The 19,607-nt window shown below is 56.7% G+C and overlaps 1 protein-coding gene across 12 annotated transcripts in view; it reads left to right on the forward strand.

Annotated features, from left to right (window-relative positions):
- Positions 1-1,148: 1,148 nt before the first annotated feature.
- PAX2 (paired box 2) overlaps positions 1,149-19,607 on the forward strand; it is a 91,100-nt gene continuing 72,641 nt past the window's right edge. The window contains exons 1-7 of one of the 12 annotated variants that reach the window (XM_061403137.1): positions 1,149-1,299; positions 1,710-1,820; positions 2,135-2,258; positions 7,161-7,226; positions 12,774-12,884; positions 16,346-16,514; positions 17,240-17,437. In XM_061403137.1, the coding sequence (XP_061259121.1) occupies positions 1,797-1,820; positions 2,135-2,258; positions 7,161-7,226; positions 12,774-12,884; positions 16,346-16,514; positions 17,240-17,437 (692 nt within the window). In that variant the 5' untranslated portion in view covers positions 1,149-1,299; positions 1,710-1,796. Of the gene's footprint in view, positions 1,821-2,036; positions 6,306-7,160; positions 11,377-12,773; positions 12,885-16,345; positions 16,515-17,239; positions 17,438-19,607 lie in introns of those variants that run through there. The other 11 variants (XM_061403138.1, XM_061403140.1, XM_061403141.1 and 8 more) reach the window with 11 other exon arrangements.

Genomic DNA, 19,607 nt, shown 5'->3' on the forward strand with positions numbered 1-19,607 from the left:
CTCCCTGCTTGTGTGTGTGTGTGTGTGTGTGTGTGTGTGTGTGTAATGCTGGGTCTCAGTTTCTGCTTCTGAAAACACAGGAATAAAAGCAATGAATATGTCTGTGGTCACACTTCACATTCTATCAATCATTTTCACCCAAGTTTCTCAAGAGAAATATGGGAGAAGGGCAAGGATTATAATCACTATTTTAGAAGTGGTAACAAAGGCACAAAGAGCCTTGCAGAGGAGGTGTGACTCAGCAGGTCATGGCCCATGTGAGTGGGTGACAGAGAGTCTATGTGTGTGAACATCTCACTTGTGTGTAATGGAATAACAGCGTGAGAATGCATTGGGGGGAGGGGATAGACTAGGGTTTCATTTATACACATTGCTCTCCCATCCTTGTCCTTGGGAATAGTGTTCTGTGTATAACAAAAAGCAAAAACTTTTTTTTTTTTTTACTTCTAAGTTTCCATACGCTTATATTGGAAAATCATTGTTTGATTTTTTTAAAAAGAAGTTAAGAAGAAAAGAAACCCCAGCAAAGTCTGATGTTTTAAATTACACACTGGTGGTGAGATGGTAACTCGGCCATGATTTGCCTGAAAGAGTAGAGATTCATGGTCCTGGAGTATGATTTTGTTTTAATTTAAGCTGGGGAGGGGAATTTCCTGGTGGTACAGTGGTTAGGACCCCAAGCTTTCATTGTCAAGGGCCCTGGTTCAACCCCTGGTCAGGGAACTAAGATCCCAAAACCTGTGCGTGGCAAAAAAAAAATTTTTTTTTAAGTTGGGGAGCCATTATATGGGTTTGGCCTCTGGGTGCCTATGCCTCTCCAGTCCTGAGGTGCACAATCTTTTTGAAGGAACTTCAACTGAAGTATCTGGGACTCTCGCTAAAGAGCATCCATTGCTAAGTGGTCTTGGTAGGCCTTTCGGACCTGGGCCTCGGTCCTTGCTTTGGTGCCTTCTGCCTGGAGCCTGGAGGTGTTTGTGCAGGAGATGGGACCAGCCACAGACCTCTGCCTGCACACTGGGGCTCACCCAGCACTTATCTTGCCTGCTTCTCAGTGTTACTCAGCATGTGTAAGCAAAGGCTGCAAGAGAGTGGGAGTGTGAAATGGGGCAGATGAGAAAAGAGTTCCTGGGGGGTAGAAGTGGGAGTAGTGGTGCTTGAGAAGTGTGTGAGTGTGTAAGAAGGAGTATAAGAGGGTGTGTGTGGGCAAAGTGGTGTAGAAGTTTGAGGGAGAACTTGTGACCAAGGTGTGAGAGGTGTAAATTCCAGGTTGGGAGAGCCCCGAAGTGGGACAAAGCTCAAGTGAGCCTTTGATCAGGGATGGAAAGCATGAGTGTGCTTGAGAGGTGTGAATCTGAGAGTCCAAGAAACTTGGAGTGAGAAGACCAGAATAATGCGGAAGGGGGTGGTTCAGACGGGTGGGCCTCTGAGCACAGCCGGAGCCAGGGAGGTTTCTGGGCTTTCTCCCTTTCTTCTGAGCCTGCCTCATCTCCTGAAGGCAGGGAAGCCAGAACCTTTTCCTTTTATTCTGATTTTTTTTTTTTTTTAATGAAGAATGGAAAGAAAATTTGGAGCAGGAGAGGCTTGTAAGGGATTTAGCGAGCAGTTCCACAATGTATTGGCGACAAAGAGTGATTATGTCGCCCAAGAAAGTTGGGGTGCGTCTGTAGGAATCTTGGAAACATGTATTAAGACTAAGGCGTGTGTGGCAGGCGGCGGAGCAAGTGCTGGTGGAGAAAGTGGCAGGGGGCGAACGCTGAGCGTCGTGGAGAAGAGGAACGCACAAAGTTGGGGAACGCATGAGAGTGAAGACGCCCCTGCGTGTAAGGCTGGCGACTGACGGGAGCGAGTGACAGCGAAGAAGAGGGGGGTGGGGTGAGAGGGTGTGCCGGCGTCTAGGCTGGGGATTCGGTCTCTGGGTGCCTGCGGCAGCGCGGCGGCGGCTTGCCTGCGGCGAGCTCGGGGCCGGGGTGCGTGTGCGCGCGTGTGCGCGGGACGGAGAGCCTGGGGCTCTCGGGCGCGTGGCTGTGCCTCGGCGCGGCCGGCTGGGTGAGCGCGGGCGCGAGCGGAACGCACAGCCAAGGCGGCGGGCAGCCCAGGTTATCTGAGCCGCTCGGTCTTGGGTGACTGCGCCCAGATCTCAGGGCGGCGGCGGCAAAGGCGAGACGCGCTGTCGGGCCGCAGAGAAGCCGAGAAGCGAGACCCAGGCCCAGACGGCAGCGGCGGGGAGCAGAGCATGGAACAGCGCGCGGGCCGGGCAGGTAAGAGCGAGGAGGACCCTGAGGCGCCACAGGCAAGGGGGTGACTGAAACGCACGGGGGCGGCCAACTGAGGACTCCACTTCTCTTTATTTCTGGTGCTTGCCGGGCGGCACGGCTGGGGACTGGGACCCTGGGGCCTCTTTCCCACCGCTGAGGCCTCCCGCCTTCCGTCCCAGTGTCCTCTAAACCGACGAAAAACTTTCCACCCAGAAAACGTGAGTTTTACAACTTTTCTTGGTCTCTTTGCAGAATCTGGCCTTTGCTCTCTTGCTTTGCGTTTAGGACTTGATCTTTCCGCTTTGCTTTCCTTCAGTGTAGAAATATTTTACCCGACTTCCCCCAAGTTGGGAGCACTGGGAAGGCCTTAGTTTCTAGTGGGGATGGAATGTGGGTGCATGTGCCTGTGTGCTAGTGGGTGGGGACAGGCTGTGTGCACAAGTGTCTGTGCACATGTGTGAGGGTCTTGTGTACTTGAGTATGAGCGAGAGTGTAAGCACTGGTGTAGATAAAGTGTGTGGAGAGAAGGTTGCTCCCAAAATAAACAACTCCAGGGAGGCCTGGGACAAGAAGAGGGATGGCAGGCCCCAAGGGACCCGAGTAGGGAGGAGAATCTGAAGCTCTTACCCAACGGGCTAAGGCAGTGGAAGGCTGTTCTCCCTCTCTCTTTTCCCTCCCCCAGGCCGGCCACCTCCACTGTCTGCCCACTAGGTTTCCTGATGAAGCACAGGGTGGAAAGCCAGGGACCCAAGTTTAGTTTCAGATTGTCAAGGAGGGAGAGGGTTGGATCAGGTTTCCAAGAGTTTTTCAAATAATACCACAGAGGTCAAGGACTAACTCCAGACCTTTTTGCCTCACTCCTCTCCTTCTCCAAATCACCTTCTTCCTCTCCCTCCTCCCCACATCTACCAGCTCAGGCTCTAGTTCTTTCAACTGCTTATCCACCCTCAGCACTGCCCTTTCTGTAGCTTCTTGGCCTAGTCCCTCGGCTACCTCCATTCCCTCTTGGGGGCCTTGTCCTCACTGGGGGAACTTGGGTCCTCAAGAGTGTCAACTGGGGCCTCTTGGGCTTTTAGGGATCTGGGCCACCCCTCCGCACCAGAGGTTTAAGTAGGGAGATCAATAGCAAACAGTTGTAATGATCTAATTAATTATGGCAAAATTAAAAGCGAGTACAAAATCAATCTCTGATGGTGTTGAAGATGGAATTCAATTGAGAGCCCATCTGTGCACCCCCTCGACCGTATAAATATGCAGCCCAAGGACAGACCTAATGGCTGGGCCTTCCTGGGAACCTCTCTCCCCCTTTCTTCCCCTCCTGCACAGAGCTTCTCTCTCCCTCTGAATCTATTTATTTTGCCTCCTACCGCCTCCTGCCCCCACCCCTCTTTCCTTCCCGGTCCTGTCTGCTCAGGCTCACGACACTCCCACTTTGCCATTTTCCCTCGTGGAAGGCGGCTCTCACTGCCTCGCAGGCCTGGGGTGTATGGACCTGGCTCCCAGTCCCTGTAAGTCTCCCGGAAGACACAGCCCGACCCAATCCCCAGCGCCTCGGGAAGGAGAAGGCAGAGCGGTGGGGGCATCCTGGGGCACCTCTCCGGGCCCTCATCTCAAGCTTCCTGGCGTTGGGGATAGTCCACAAGAGGCGAGGGCGCTTACCCAGGGCCGCCTGCGCCTACCTGCATCTGCCCGATGATCCACTCTCCCGGCGCGGTCGGCCCGGCGGCCGGGGAAGACCGGCTGCGCATAGCATTCCAATTTTCCCTTCCCTCCTTTCCCCGCTTTGGCCGACGCGGGGATCACATTCCCGCCAGCCCAGCCGGGCCTTGGGGAAGGGTAGGGAGGAGCTGCGGAACAGGGCAGGAGGCAGGGCTGGGTCTGAGCAAGGAAATGTTTCCCTTCCAAGGCGCCTTCACTCTTTTTTCACTGCCTTCCTCCGGTCCCTCGGCTCTCCCCTCTTTTTTGAACACCTCTGGCCGAGGCACAGCACAAACTAGGACTCTGCGTGCCCTAGAGGGCCCCGGGTCCCCTCTTAGACCCATACGGCTGGTTCAAAATGAAGCGCAGGAGCGAGCGTGCCTGGAGGACGCGCTGGCGCAACCGGCGCAGACGGGTTTGCGAAGGAGGCGGGTTTTATTTAGTATCGCTGAGCCTGTCCGGAAACAGCGAAGACCACCAGGATAAAGCGAGGGAGGGGGTAACTGGAAAGGATCGGCTATCAGGTCAATTGTGGTTTTTGGCCATCGACGCCTCTACTCTCAGAACCATAAAAATAAGTCCTTTATTTAATAACCTTCCTTTTACTCCACTGGCCTGACCCAGCAGGTTCTCTGCCTCCTTGTCACTGATCCCCTGCCTCTCCCTCCTGTGGCTCTGGGCCCACGCTGAGTTCTCAGGGGTCTTTATCCCTCACCCCCACCCCTCCTACTCCCTACTCCTGCAGCCGGGCCCTCGGGGCCTGGGGGAGACACAGCCTGACGCCTCCCGCCCTCATTTGCCAGGCCTCCTCACCCCGTTATTAATTGCTGTGTTGACCTGCAGGATTGATTGGCGGCCCCGCTGGAAGAGGCTGCGGAGGCCTTGGCCTCGGTGCAGCCTCGGCTGAGGGCAGAGAGGGGAGGGGGAGGTGCTGGGTATGGGTCCTGAGCGCCTATCTCAGCCCCGCCTGGGACACAGCTGTTTGCCTAGACACTTACTCCACCTGCCTCACAGATCTTTCTCACCCTCACAACACTCACACACTCACAGGATCCCTTCACCAAGAGGCGTTCAGCCCTCAAGGAGACACATCAGAAATTCTCCATAGATTTAGAAATTGAAAGAGGCTTCCTCTCTCCATCAGTTTCTTCTCTACCTTCGTTATCCGCAGGTCTTAGACTTCCCGACCAGCCTGTTCAGACATAGCCGGAGTGAACTACTGAGACCTGGGCTTTTTCTCTGTCCGAGATATACTTTGTATCTCCCCCCACCCTCCCCGCCCCTCCTCCCAGGAACAGTTGCAGAAAGTTAAGAAACAATCCTGGATGCAGGTAACCCTTAAAGTCTCAGACCAAAGCGCTTTCTCTAGAAAGAGTTCGTGCCCCGACTCCAGAGGGATTCGGTTAAGCCCTTTTGTTTCAAGTTCGGTGGATGGACCGCTCTGGACCGCGCAGGATAGAGGGCGGAGGCTTGTGGCAGCCAGGGATAAGGGTCTGACCCAAAGGCGAAGGCCCTCCCCTCTCCACCCCTCCCCCCTTCCTTAAACCGAGTCGCGCGCGCGCACGTCCGCGCGCACAGACACACAAACACACGACCCCACAGACACAGCAACACCCCGCTGCCCGATTCCAGGCCACAGGCCCTCCGGCTTGGAAGCCAAGCGATAGTGAGCCCCCGGGACATCCCAGTTCCAGGCTGGGGTGGGCAGAGGCGACAGGGGCAGACGACCCTCGGCCGGTCCCCAGAGAGACCCCTTTTCCTTGGTACTCTCCCCGTCTCATCAGCCCTTCTCTCCCCACCGTGGTACCCTCTCCCCTGCGCTCCGGTCCTTTGTCTCCGGCCACTTAGCGGCGCCGAGCAGCCTGGCCCCTGCCTGGGCGGCCCTGCCCCTGGCTTCCCTGTTTGGCTGGCGGGGCTCCCCCTGCCTTCCTTACCCGCTCTCGGCTCTGGCGCGTTCTCCGCCTGCTCCTCACGTCCGCACAGCTGCTGGAAGAGGAGGCAGGGAGGGCGGGAGCGCCGCGGACGGATCCGAGAGAGTAGATTTGGTGCTTGCTGCAACTCGAAGAAAACTCAGCCCGCCCCTCTTCAACTATTCCTCAGCGCCTCGGAGCCGCGCGCCCTCGCCCGCGTTTGGCCCCTTCCTTTCCTTGTACGTCGGCGGTGGCTATTTCACTTCCCTGGTCTGCCCAGCATCTGAAGTTGCGTTCCCCCTGCCCTGTACTCCGTTGCCTTTTGGTTTTCCGCATGTTACCTTCTGTCCCCTTCCTCCGCAGCCCCCTTCTTGGCGGTGGCTTGGAAGGTGTCGCTGGGGACGTCCGAGGTCCGCCGGCACAATCGCCCTTCACCAGCCAGGTCAGGCTCAGGGCTCAGGGCCTGGCTGAGAAGAGGGTTAATCATTACTCGCCACAGACCCTCAGCCTCACTGGGACTCTCTCACCCTGGGGGAGGAAGTGAAGAGGGCAGATGGCCAGGTGGGCACCTCGGCTTGGCCCCAACCAGCCTCCTAGGCCCTTCCAGAGACACGTGCCTTCGCTGGTCCCTCAGCACCTTTCACATCCCTTTCTTTTCCTCCTCTCTCCCTTCTTCCACTCCTACCCTTGGTCAGGCCTCTCCCTGCCAGCTTATCTCCGCTCTGGCTTTGGCAGGTTGACTGCAGATCCTGGGAGGAACAACTTTCTTTGTTTGGAACCGAACTGGACGGGATTTCCTTACTGTCTCCACCAGCAAGCCACTTCCTCCCAACCATTTTGCCCAAAGGGGACCACGCCTGAGGCCACACTTAACCTGGGCTGTTGGCCGAGGGGTGGGGGTGGGTATTTAACTGATCCTCTAGCAGTTGCAGTGGGGAGAGGGGCGCAGGAAGAAGTGGGAATGGAAGAAAGGCAGGGAAAAAAAAGTAGAGTGATGAACATGGACAAGGGTGCATTTCGACAACAGAAAGAAAAAAGTCTGAAAGGGAGGAACACAGAAAGGAAAGCAGTGAGGAATCCTCTTTACCTTTATAGGGTAGAAGTTGGATGAGAAACATCACCCCCTGCCCTACCCGAGTGCCTAGATCCCTCTCTTCCCTCTTTGTGAAAGGTTAAGTGTTCAGAAAGTTAGGCACTTATTCCTCAATCTACTGTAGACATGTTGGTTTTTAAAATGTTTTCCTATTGGCTAACTCCATGGAGAAGCAAGACAGGTGGAATTATCCCTATTTTACAGGCAAGAAAACTGAGGCTCAAAGAGGCAAAGGGACTGTGCACGTGGAAGCTATTGCTCCTTCCCTGGGTGAGTGGCCCCTTAGCTGTGCGGGGGTCTAGAAGCAGAGGGGGAGGGCAGGCTGTGTCCTGGAGTATTAGAGCCTCATTGGGCCTCTTGTGTCCCCCTCACCGCCTTCTAGCTTGTTCTCTGTTGTACAGAGAATTCATTACGTTACCTCCTACCCTATAGCCTTGCTGGCCCAGTTTCTCCTGGCTTGACAGTTTTTGTGTTTTGTTTTTGTTTTTCCCTGCTCCCCAGTCCGGTGGCCCACTGGCGGCAGCCACCTGGCAGGCCCGTGCCGCTAAGAGGCCGCTTTGGTGGCCAAGTGGCTTGCATTGTCGTTTCTCGTCAAAGGGACTGTGAAGGGCCGGCAGGTCGCTAGGACCTCTTGTGAGGAAAAGCCGGGTTAAAGGAGGAGGGGCCGGGGAGGATAAAGGCGCAGCACGTGCGCCCGGCCTCCTCAGGACCAACAGACAGAGCGGGCGGGGCCAGCCGGGAGTCAGGCCCCCCGGGCTTCACGCAGGGAGCCCAAATATTGGGAACAAAAGCGGGGAAAGAAGAGTGAGCGCAGGAGGGAGGGAGGGAGCAAGGGAGGGAGCGAGGAAGCAGAAATTAGGGGGTCTTAGATGAAAAAAAAAGAAAGTAGCTTTAGGGGGAATGTGCCGTGGAGTGTGAAATTGCAGCCCATGGTGCTCCATATTGTACCAGAAGCTCTTCCAAAAAAAAAAAAAAAACCATCCTCCAACGTGACCAGAGGGCTAGGAAGGGGGAGGGGCGGGGAGAGAAGCGGGAGGAGGAGGAGAAAGGGTCGGGCCGGAGCTGGTCAGGGCGAGCTGGAGTGGGGCCCGAGTGCGTGAGCCTGCCGCTTGGGACCTGATCCCAGAGAGGATGCGCCCCAGGGGCACCCCGGGACCCTGGGGGCCAGTGGGCCTTGGCTGTCCAAGACTTAGATTGTCAGTCGAACTTTTTTTTTCTTTTCTTGTAATTTTTTTTTTCTGGTGGTGGTGACTTCCAAAACTAGGAATAATTCTGAAAAGGAGCTTGGCTGTGGAGCTGATGCTCTGCTCCACCCTCCTCTCTTCCCTCCTCTGTTTTCGCTTTTCTTCCCTTTGGACTAGTTTTGTTTTGTTTTGTTTTTCCCCTTGGTTCTAAACAGCTTTCCCCGCCTTGAACTTTAATGCATTTAATTTGGTCCGCACTGTGGGGAGCATTTCCTAGGGAGATACATTTAATTTCGGAATTTCTAATCCCCTCACTCAGAGCCCCAGCCCTGGCTCCCCTTGCCGCTCCCCTGGAGGTGGAAGGAGTGGAAGGAGGAAGGCTGGCTGAGGTGTCCAGGAGGGGCATGACTGAGATGCTCCCTGGGCCCCCACCAACCCCTCCCCTCAGAGGCCCAGCCACCTTCCCCAACTGCTCCAGGTCAGGCATCCAGGCCCTGGGTCAGGGCCCTGCCTGCAGAGGGTAGGCAGCCAACCCTCAGCCTTTCTTCACCAGGGCAGAAAGCACTGGGCCAGACTAGGGAATTCAGTCCAGTAAATTACATGGGAAACGTGAAAAGGAGCCGAAGGATTGTGTAGGGAGAGGGTGCAATTAGGGGTAGCGGACAGGGTTTTGAGCACTTCAGTTCAAGCACAGTCTACCCAGAAATGCATCTGGGAGCTCTGGGTGCTAGTTGCTCTTGGCTTGGGGCGCCTTTGCGTGTGTATGCTGTGGGGGAGGAGAGAGAAGCTCAGTGGAGACCATAGCCTCGAAGACACCTACACCCGGCAGAGTAGGCAGGAGACAGCCGGAGAGTCAGGCGGCCAGTGCTCATCAGCGAGGAAGGAGGCAAGGGCGGGGGCGCCAGGCGCCCAGCGAGTCTGGCAGGGAAGGGAGCAGAGAAGGTGAAGGAGCAGAGATCCACAAGGAAGATTTATTGGGCAGATCAGATGCACAGAGGCGGCTAATGAAGCAAATCCCGAGATGGGTATCAGAGCAACTCCCCAAAAGTTTATTTGCCTTTAAATTTCCGCAGGGAGGCGGGCGCCTTGTTTGAAGTGTAAATGCCCCTAGGTTGGGGGGGTGGAAGGGCCGCTTTGAAAACACCAGAGAGAAAAGGTTCATTTAGAGGCAGACGGGAAAAGCAACCAACCCTGACAGGTCGGAGCCCGGGTTGTGTTTGGGGGTGGGTTGTTTTCTTTCTTTTTCTTTCTTTTCCTCTTCTTTCCTTTTTTTCCTTTCTGGCTTTTTCTCCCCCTCTCCTCCTCTACTAAGACTATAGAAGAAGAAAGGGAAGAACAGGAAAGAGAACATCAGAGGGAGAGACCAGCGCCTCTGGAGAGTAATCTGTGCCAGCCCTTCAGCCTGGAGCCCTGGGAGAAGGCAGGGGCTTGACTAAAAGGGTTTCCAATCATCATGGAATATTGCTCTTTGGTTTTCTAGGTCCTTGAATGGGCTGGAGCCAAAAAGGAAGCTGCCAGGGGCTGGCTTGGTGGGAGGGTGGATGTCCAGCTGGCGTAGTGCAGGGAAAAGTGTCTCAGGAGCAGGGCGAGTGGGGTTCTGGAGTCTCAGGGACTACCTGGGAACTGGACTGTCATGGAAGGGTCTTCACTTCTCGGGGGTACATGTCAAGTATAGGTGTGTGAGCGTAACTTCCAGCACACTTTGTGCACTGTGTCCTTCCTTACAAGAGAAGAAAATCCCTCTTCCTTGGTATGTAAAAAAAGCCTGTTGTCTGCACCCAGACTTCTTCATAGTTTGTGTAACCTAAGGATATGGCTGGCTGATTCTAGAAAAATCTGAGTCTCTGTGCAGACAGGGGTGCTGTCCACTGTCCAGTTTTTCCAAGAGTTCAGACTCCCTAAGACAACTTCCTAGACCAACATAAGGAGACCTGGGGCAAAGGGCTCCTTTAGTATTGAGCTCCTTCTCAGTGAAGAAGACCCTTCTTCCATGCGGGGGGGCCCCCTCATCTCAATTGTGACTTAATTACCTCCCTGAAAGAAGCCCGAAGCTGTACTAGCTAATATCACCCGAGAGCCCCTTGCTCCCAGGCCCGAGAGCCATTCCCTTTAGGCTGCCAGAAACGGTTTTCCTTTCTCGCTCCCCACACCAAGTTAGTGCGTGTTCGTGGGACTGTGAGGCCAAAGGAAACCCAGGAGCGCCATCTGCAGGTCTCGAGAGGAAGAGACTGACCTTCGGGGCTGGACCCTGCGTCTTTCATCTCCCGCCGGAGGGAACCAGCTGGGCCGCCCAAGGGATGTGGGGCTGAGAGCTGGGAAGGCGGGGGCAGGTGGGGAGGAGACTTTTCCTTCCAGAAGTTACTCCGCAAGTGGATTAAACGAACTGGGCTCCGGAGGATCCAGGAAGGAGAGGAAATGCCAGGATCCCAGCAGATCCGACCTTCTAAAGAGTGGGGAGCTTGAAACCCTGTGGGTCTGAACCTGGCCCAAACTGGCCCAAGGATGAAGGGAGTTCTGAAAACCCCCGTGCAAGAGGCCTTATAGGAGTTTCCTCCTACCTGAGTCGGAGCGGGGGGTGAGGGGGGGGGCCGCCGCGTTTGGCCCCCAACCTAGCTGCAGCCTAGGTTCCGGACAGAGAGACAGCGGCTTGAGTCCGCGGCTCTTCTGCAGGCGCCAGGGTCAGCAGGCAGGGGCCAGAGTTGCCTCCAGTACCGGCTGCAAGAGCGCATCGCGGGCTTCCCTGAGCCGCCCTTTTGCAGACCCAGGAAGGTGGCAGGGTGCGGAGAGAGCGAAGGAGGGAGAGAGTTAAAACATCAGCTGAAGTGCCAAGATGATTTATGACAGGAGGGAAAATATTTCATAAAGATCTCCCGGATATTCTGTACTTAACCAGTTAGGAGACAAAGGGCTTCTCCTGCCTGGTGCGTGCGAGAGCTAACCTGAGCGAGCGAGCGAGGGAGCGAGTGCGGAAGAGGGCTGCGGCGGCTTGGCCGGGTCGAGCGCGCAGCGCCTCCTGCGCTGGCTCTGGATCCGCCGAGCTGGCAGCGGGCGGCGCTCAGCCTCGTTCGCAGCCTCTTCTCCCCAGCCGGGGAGAGCGAGCCTCGATCTCCCGCCTCCTCTGCCGCCAGCGACCGGTCGTTCTGCACTGTCTCCCTAAGCCCCCTCCCCGGCCACCCGAGGGTCCAGGAGCCAAGTCCCCGGGTTCCCGCACCGTCCGTTGGGTCCCACTGAGGCAGGTGGGTCCCCGCCGGAGGTCTCCAGCTCGATTCTACACTGAGCGTTCTGGACTGTCCAGACCCCTTTAGGCAAGGGGACGAGGGAAGCCTTGCACGCAGCCGAGAGTGGGACGGGAGAGGACAAATTGCCGGACACTTTGCCCCGGAATGAGAATTGGGGGTGTGGGGTGGGGAGGTACCTCAGGAGGGACAGGCGAAAGGGAAGGACCAGAGAGAGGAAGGAAGAACCAGGAGGAACGGAAGGGAACTCAGCTGAGAGTAGCGGGGGGAACAGGACTAGGGATGCGGACCGAGCTGGGGGCTCCGTGGCTCATGCGGGCTCTGGCCGGTGGATGGCAGGGCTGGGTGAGTTGAGACTTCGAGCCGGATTCGGAGCGTGGCGCGCTCTGCGGCCCTCTGTCGTTACCTGAATATTCATTAGACTGGCCGTTCTTTATCCTTATCTAACGTTTATCTTATCGGCGAGTTTCGTTTCTCAGTGTAGTTTTAATCCCAGGCTCCCCTTCCCCCTCCCCCTGGCCCACTCCCCTCCCTCCCTCTTCCTTCGCCCGCTGCTCTCTCCCTCCCTCCCGTTTCCCCCTCCCCTGCCCTCCCCTCGCCGGCACCGGAGTGACAGGCGCGGGGCCCTCCTCGCCGAAGCTCCGGGCTCCGGCGCTGGCGAATCACAGAGTGGTGGAATCTATTGCCTTTGTCTGACAAGTCATCCATCTCCCAGCGCGGGGAGGGGGAGGGGGTCTGGAGGGGGCTTTGCAGCTTTTAGAGAGAGACACACCGGGAGCCCAGGCTCCAGTCTGCGGCCGAGTCTTCTCGCAAACGCAACCCACCTGGGGCCAGTCCAGTGCTGCCGGCGTTGTTCGGCTCCCTCCCTCCCTCCCGGCCCTTCGGCCGCGGCGGCGCGCGCAAGCCTTTTCCGGGGGCGGGGGCCCGGCTCGCGCTCTCCCCTCCCGAAGGCGCTGACTCGGACATCCCGAGGATTGCTACTTCTTTGCCAACTTCTTCAACTCACCAGCACTTGGAGCGGCCCGGCTCCCCGCCCGGCGCCCTCGGGCCGCCCCTGCTCCTCGCTCACTCCCGACTGCCGCCTCTGGATGCCCGGGTTCCAGGGGAGCTGAGCGAGCCGTCTCCCCGCCCAGCCTCAGCCCTGGCCGCAGCTGCCGCGCGCGCCATGCGCCCCCAGGTCCCCCCGGTTCGGCCTGCCGCCCCGGGGCCGTTCTGCTGACCGTCCAGCCCCGCGCCCCGACGGTGGGAAGTTGCGGCCGCTGCGGTTGCGAGCTCCGACCGGCCCGGGAGGAGTCCCCGCGGGGAGCGCAGCGCAGCGCCCCCCGCTCTCGAGCGCCGGGTCGCAGCCGGGAGCCCACTCACCCTCCCCCCCCCCGTCCCTCCCTTTTCTCCTCAAGTCCTGAAGTTGAGTTTGAGAGGCGACACGGCGGCGGCGGCCGCGCTGCTCCCGCTCCTCTGCCTCCCCATGGATATGCACTGCAAAGCAGACCCCTTCTCCGCGATGCACCGTGAGTACCGGCGCCCGGCTCCTGTCCCAGCTCGGGGCTCCCCGTCTCACCCTAGCCTGTCCTGTCCTGTCCTGTACTGTCCTGAGGCGTCTCTGGCCTCTTATGCTCAGGTCACATCTTGGAGGCCACCCTGGCTTCTCCTGGTCCCCACTTTTCGTTCTTCCTCTTTCTCCCATTTCTCGGTATATCTAAAGACCCTTCTCTTCCTTCTGCCTTATGTCACTCATACTTCTCCTACTACCTGCCTTCCTACCTCCCGGGTGCCCATCCTTTCTTCCTTCCTTCCACCTGCTCCTTCTTAAATAGTGGATCCACAGCCCATGACCCTGGCTCCAACCACCGCTCCCCTGGCCACCCTCTTGCCTGGGGCTGGGAGACTAATGGGCAGGCAGTTTTTAGGGTTTTTTGTTATGCTTACTTTGTTTTCTCTCTCTGTTTGCCTCCCCATCCTTCCTCTCATCTGTACCTTTCTGGAACTTAGAGTGTGGTTGTCCAGGAGAAGACTCCCCGCACAGGCAGCCTCAGTGTCAGGACAATCAGGCAGAAGAGCGTGGGGGTGGGGTGCCCCCTCCTGACCCTCAGCTTCCAGCTTCTCCTGGCCCTACCAGCCCAGGCAAGGCTTCATTCGGGCTGGTTTGAAATACTTCCTTTCTCATCTTTTCTTTCTTGCCTTCCATCCTACTTCCCCTCTGGTGTCCTGGAGTTGGGAGTCTGAGATTGGCCGGACCTGGTGATCATCTTTCTCTACCTTTCCTGGGGAGATGCTCTAAAAACAAAGAGGGGTTCCAAGGAGAAATCGAAGTCAGCGAGAATCACATAGAAAAGCCTTCCAGGCGGTTCCAAAGCTTTGCCCTCCTTCTAGTTCTAAACACTCTTTGCCAGTCTCCCACTCCCTGGTAAGGATGATCCAGCCAGTAACCTGGCCAGGGGATCAGAAAAGAGGGAGAAAAGGAGGTGAGAAGAACAAAAGGAAGGCAAATGCCAAAGCTGGGGAGAAAGGAGAGAGAAACCAAAACCAGGGCTAAGAAAGAGCAAGAAAACAGAAAAAAAAAAATGTTACAGGAAAAAAGAGAAGGGGAGAAAATAAATTTAAAATAGGAAAGGAGGACTATTTAAATTAAATTTGAATTTATCTAATTCTTGTCCTATGTCTTTAGCTTGGAAAACAATTCAGAGATTTTTTTTTTTTTTGCAGGCTTTTTCCCCCCCAAAGGTAAATAGATTCTAAATAGAAAACTTCTCTGTAGATTAATAATCAAGGATGATTTGTAACTTTTCACAAGGAAACTTTTTAGAGCTGGCTTGGATCTGTGCTTTGGACAAGAGAGCCCAGGAGGGAGGGAGAGCTGCATTTTTCTCTAAGCATTTATTTAGCATATATATGTATATATATGCTTTTAAAAGTACTCCTGGGATAAAATATATTTCCCTAAATAATTTCCAAGCATACACAGGAAATCCGAGCCAGAGACCTCCGGCTGCCGCCGGTTTGTGCGAGCCGAGCCTGAAATCCTGTCTCCTTTTCGGAGGGAGTGGAACCAGGCTACCACACCGTCTTCGCCCAGCCAGCCGGCCTCCTGGCCCCGCTGCCTCTTCTCTTTCTCTCCTCTCTCGCCGATTCCGCGGGTGAACTGCCGAGTCCTGGCCGCCCACTGGGTACCACTTTGAAGCCCAAAGGGGAGCAAGGCGAGCCGAAGGTGGTCGAAGGAAGGGCGAGATCGCGGCGCGGGCTAGCCGGCCAGCAGCGGCAGCCGGAGTCGGCGCCGGCGGCGGCGGTGGCGCAGTCTAGGCCCGACTCAGCACCGGCTCTCGGCCCCAGCCCTGGACTCCCGCGGTACCCCCTTTCTTTCCCCACCCCTTAGATTGGGGTCGAGGGGCCGGGCCCGGAGCCCGGGGAGGCTGAATTATTCATCTTTAATCTGCCCGCAGCTGCCGCCTTTTCATACCGGTAACGCGAGTTCTCCCGGGGCCTAAATTATTGATGGTCGGCTTTGGAGGGAGGGGAGGGGTGAGGAGTGGGGCTAGAGGTAGGGAACCTCGCATGGGTGAGGGGTAGGGTAAGAGGCTTCGGCCTCCCCCGGCCTGGAGATTGGAGGCCTCTCCCTAGAGGTTTAGCCGGCCCCTATTCTCGGTCCCCCCAGAAGGGGACGAGAGAGCAGCGAGCCGGGTGCAGGTGTCCCCGCTTTCTCCGAAAGTCGCCAGAGGCCAGCAGGACAGGGCTGCAGGTTGTTGGTCCGGTCAGGTCGGACTCTGCCGCTAGAACTCTGTGCTTGGATTGCTCAGTAACTGCGACTGCGTGTTGATGGCTCTGGGTGCAGGATTTCTTGACTGCTGTGAGTCAGGGAGAATGGGGCGCCAGGCAGCGCCTTCAGGCCTGGCATCTGGCGACCACCTTGGCTCCGAGGTTGGGCGCCTGCAGTAGGAGTCAGGTTGGAGACCCAGCACCCTCCTCTTGCCCAGGAGAGCAAACGCCCTTGTTGTTCCCTTTCCTGAGTGGCAGCGGAGGTCTAAAAGGTCAGAGGAACGCGAGCTGGCTGAGGCTGGCTGCACAGGGTGCCCTGTGAACCTTGAGCCCACCTAGGCGACCTGTACCATGCGTCCTGGGCGAGGCGATGGGTCCCCAGCCTGGCGCAGCGCTGCAGGAGGATGAACCCAAGCAGTCTGCATTCTGTGGTTGCTAGCGGGCACCTCACGGCTCTCCACTGCCTCACTGTCTCAGAGCGCAGCAGACTCTGGGCCCCTGCCTCTACAGCCTAGCCCCTTCCTTCCTTCAGTTGGCTTTCTTTGAACTTTAAACACTAGGCAGGGGGGAAAATATGGCTCCCCAAATACCTAAAGATAGAAAACATAAAGGAAAGAAAAACTCCCTGCCCCCCCCCCAAATCACAATAAAAACACGGGGAAAGATGTAGGAAGACTCCAATTCCAAATAAATACAAGGAAATAGGGAGCAGAGGGGAGAATGTCAGGGACTTAGCTCCTCTCCTACCCAACACCCCAGAATCATCCACGTCCAAGCACGCTCCGACAACTCCCTCTCGCCTGCGGCTCAGGCGGGATTCCGCACCGTCCTCCGCCCGGCCCTCTCTTGCCTACATTCTTTCCTGCCGGCTTTGATTCCCACTTGGCTGCTTTTCTCCCCTTCTTCCCCCTTTACCCCCTCTCGCCCCGCTGCCCATCCCCTCCTCACTTTCTCCCTGGCTTCCTACCGGTTTTCGAGTCGCGCGTCCTTTCCCAGCCCGCCGCCCAGCCTCTGCGCTTCCGCGTCTCTACAGCCCCGCGGCTCCCTGTCCCTAATCCCCTGCATTGTGATCGGCGTCCGCCGTTCGCCCGCGAGCCCAGGAACATGCCCTCCCGCCCTGCCTGCTCCCTTCGCCCATCCTGGGCCGCGCGCGGACCCTGACTAATGGCCGGTCCCTGCTGTGTGTGGGGTGTTGTGTCTTTTTCTTGTCTCTCCCCAGCAGGGCACGGGGGTGTGAACCAGCTCGGGGGGGTGTTTGTGAACGGCAGGCCCCTGCCCGACGTGGTGAGGCAGCGCATCGTGGAGCTGGCCCACCAGGGCGTGCGGCCCTGCGACATCTCCCGGCAGCTGCGGGTCAGCCACGGCTGTGTCAGCAAAATCCTGGGCAGGTGAGGGTCGTGGAGCCGCCCCTGAGAGATGCCCCCGTCTGCTTCGCGGGCTGGACAGCCCTGGGTCTCCAGCCGAGGGCTTGGCTAAAAGTGCAGGTCGCTAGCGGGCGTGGGAGATCCCTGACTGGGGCTATCTGGAGAGCGGCTCCTTTTGGCAAGGGCACGCAGGTGGTGACTGCGGCCCCAGAAGCGCGGTACAGCGCGCTTGCCAGGCTCCAGCGTCCTCCCTGGGAGAGAGCCGGATTCCTGTCTTCAGAAACGGAAGGACAGCTCTTCTCTTTGGAAGGGAGGGTTGGATGAATAGGGTAAAGGTAAAGATGGGTGCCCCGAGAAAAGAAGAATCAGCTTGAGAGGTGCAAGGTTAGTCCTGGTTCCCATAGGGGCCCTGTGCTCAGTGGGAATGGGCGGGAGGCCTCCAAGTGCTGTTCCTCCCGCTCTTCTCAAATGAAAGGCCAGGCTTCCCCCATCGCCTATTGCAGCTGCTGTGTGTTCAGCCTTTGGTATGACCACCTTCCAGGAGAGAGCGTCCCTGTTGTCCCTGCCCTCATCCTCCGATGTATCCCTGCCTTAGCCGAGTGGCTCTGGAAGCCCACTCAGACACGCTAGGTCTTTTCCCTCCGCACCACCGCCTGCTGCGGGAGAGTGGCTCAGCGGCTCCAGAGCCTGCAGCCCCACTCTCTGCCACCACCTGCTTCTCACTGACCCTGCTGGCTTTCCCCGTGCAGGTACTACGAGACCGGCAGCATCAAACCCGGAGTGATCGGTGGCTCCAAGCCAAAAGTGGCAACACCCAAAGTTGTGGACAAGATTGCTGAATACAAGCGACAGAACCCAACTATGTTTGCCTGGGAGATCCGGGACCGGCTTCTGGCAGAGGGCATCTGTGACAACGACACAGTGCCCAGCGTCTCTTCCATCAACAGGTGAGTAAGCTACACTGGGCTGCAGGGTGGGGCTCCCAGCACCAGAGTTTCTCCCAGCTCCAGCTTCATTCTTTCTCCAGCCTCTGCCTGCCCTTGCTCCTAGGCCCCCAGGTCCTTGGGCAGGGAGAGGGGACCTGGAAGGCAGAGAGAAAGACAGACAGACAGGGCTGTCTCCAGCTCAGGACTGGGTATTTCCTGCCAGGCTTCTCCCGCCAGAGTCCTGGAAATGAATCCAAGTGTTTGTGGTAATTAAGACTCCAAGATTACGAGCCTCGGTATCTAGAGACAATCACAGCCCACAGCTGAAGCCTTTAAAATGACCAGTGTCCTATTCATGGCCTCGAAACAGACTTTCCTTTCTAAAGGCATGCTCCCTTCCCCAGGGGCAGCCACCTGTCCTGGCTCCCCACCTCCCCTCACCCATCATCTCTGCTGACTCCTATAAAGGTGGCCTTGGGAACCCAGGCCTTGTTAGCCAGCTCCACACAAATTTCTGGCCTATTAGCACCAGTATCCAGGCCTGTGGAGCAAACACCAACGACCAGCAAACTGCTGGCAGGGAGCAGAGAAGCTAGACAAGGAGTGGGATGCCAGGTCAGGAGGGAGAACTCTGGACCCTGAGGCTGAACCTCAGGAGATGCCTCCAACCACCTAGAGTACCTGTGTCCAGGCCTGAGGCTGCACTGATGACGGGTTCAGGCACAGGGTGACAACTCAGGCTGGAGTCAGTTCAATATACAGTAGCACAAGTTAGCCTCCCAATCTTCGAGCCACTCCAGTGTGCTCTCCAGGATACGTGCACACTCCACGTATTTACCACCCCACCCAGACCAGTGTACACATGTGGCAGGTACAGCACATAACAGGAGCACTTGGAGATGGGGACCCAGGATGGCTTTCCCATCACAGAACTGTGCAAGCTGACATCAGCAGAGACCCTGTGCAAATTCCAGACAGCCTTGGCCAGCTTTTCAACCCCGGCCCCTTGCATTTTAAGGCAAATCCCCAAATGAGAAAAAGGCTGAGGGTTTCATACCTGTGTTTTTCTTTACACTCTTCATAGGCTCATTATCAGAGCAACTAATAATTCAGCTGGTGCCTTTTTCTGAAACTGGCATCACGTATCAAGGTTCTTTTTTTTAAAAAATATTTTGCAAATGATATGGAATTATCCCAAATCATCCTGAAAACAGCAGGTAAAATTAGCTGGTAGAATGTACCTTGGCTAAAGAAGATTCCCTCTGCCACACTCGTGCTGTAACGTACTGCGAGGCGACCCCAGAAATTATCCCACTGTGTGCCATCTGTATTAAAATGGTTATTCAGTTATGAACAGGGTAACATAATACTGATCAGCTAATTATACACCCTCCGAAAACCCTCCAGCTCCCTGGGCCTGGCTCAGCTAGGTATTGAGAGCATAGCGGTTTGACATTCAGACACCTTCCAAAGGAGCTGGAGGAAGACTGGGCCCTCCCCCACCCCCACCCGCATTGGGAGCGGAATGAGTCTTTTGCATTTAAAAGCCAGTGGAGGGGGCTGGAGAAGCTCTGGGGCTGGAGCAGGAGTGGGAAGGGTACAAAGCAGTGTCTCCTTTCAACCTCTAGGCTGGTTACTGGTCTAGGGAGTGGGTTTGAACCAGGGTCTTGGGAGGAGACAAGCCCTGCTGAGGAGCAGTGTTGCTGGGACTGGGTGCTAGTGTTCTGGAGCAATCTTGTTGTGATAGGATTTGCAAGCCTTTGGAGGAGCCCAAGATATGTTTGGTTAAAGCAGTGCGCTTCGCTTTGGGGGCATGGAAGATTGGGGCAGTCAATGCAGGTGTGGTGGCAGCACCCCTTGCCTAGCACCCCTTCTTCCCCCCTCTCCCCACTATATACCCCTCACTGGCTAAGATGTTTTTGGGAAGCTGGCTTATGCACAAGTTTGGGAATGCTCTCATTCTGAAAAGCCACGGAGAGCAGGGGACAGATGACCCCAGGACCAAGCTCCAGAGGCCTTGAGGTGCACTCACCAGAACGGGGAGAAAGTAGAAGAGTGAGCTGCTAGTGGGATGAGAGTGGGAGAACGACCTCGGTTTAACAGCTCTGACAGCAGCAGAATTTGCTCAACACAGAGCGTGATCACCGGAGGGACACAGAGGCTACCTTTGGGTGTGGAACAATAGCCATCT

The sequence above is a fragment of the Bos javanicus genome, chromosome 26 (assembly GCF_032452875.1).
Source record: "Bos javanicus breed banteng chromosome 26, ARS-OSU_banteng_1.0, whole genome shotgun sequence".
Classification (NCBI taxonomy): Eukaryota; Metazoa; Chordata; class Mammalia; order Artiodactyla; family Bovidae; genus Bos; species Bos javanicus.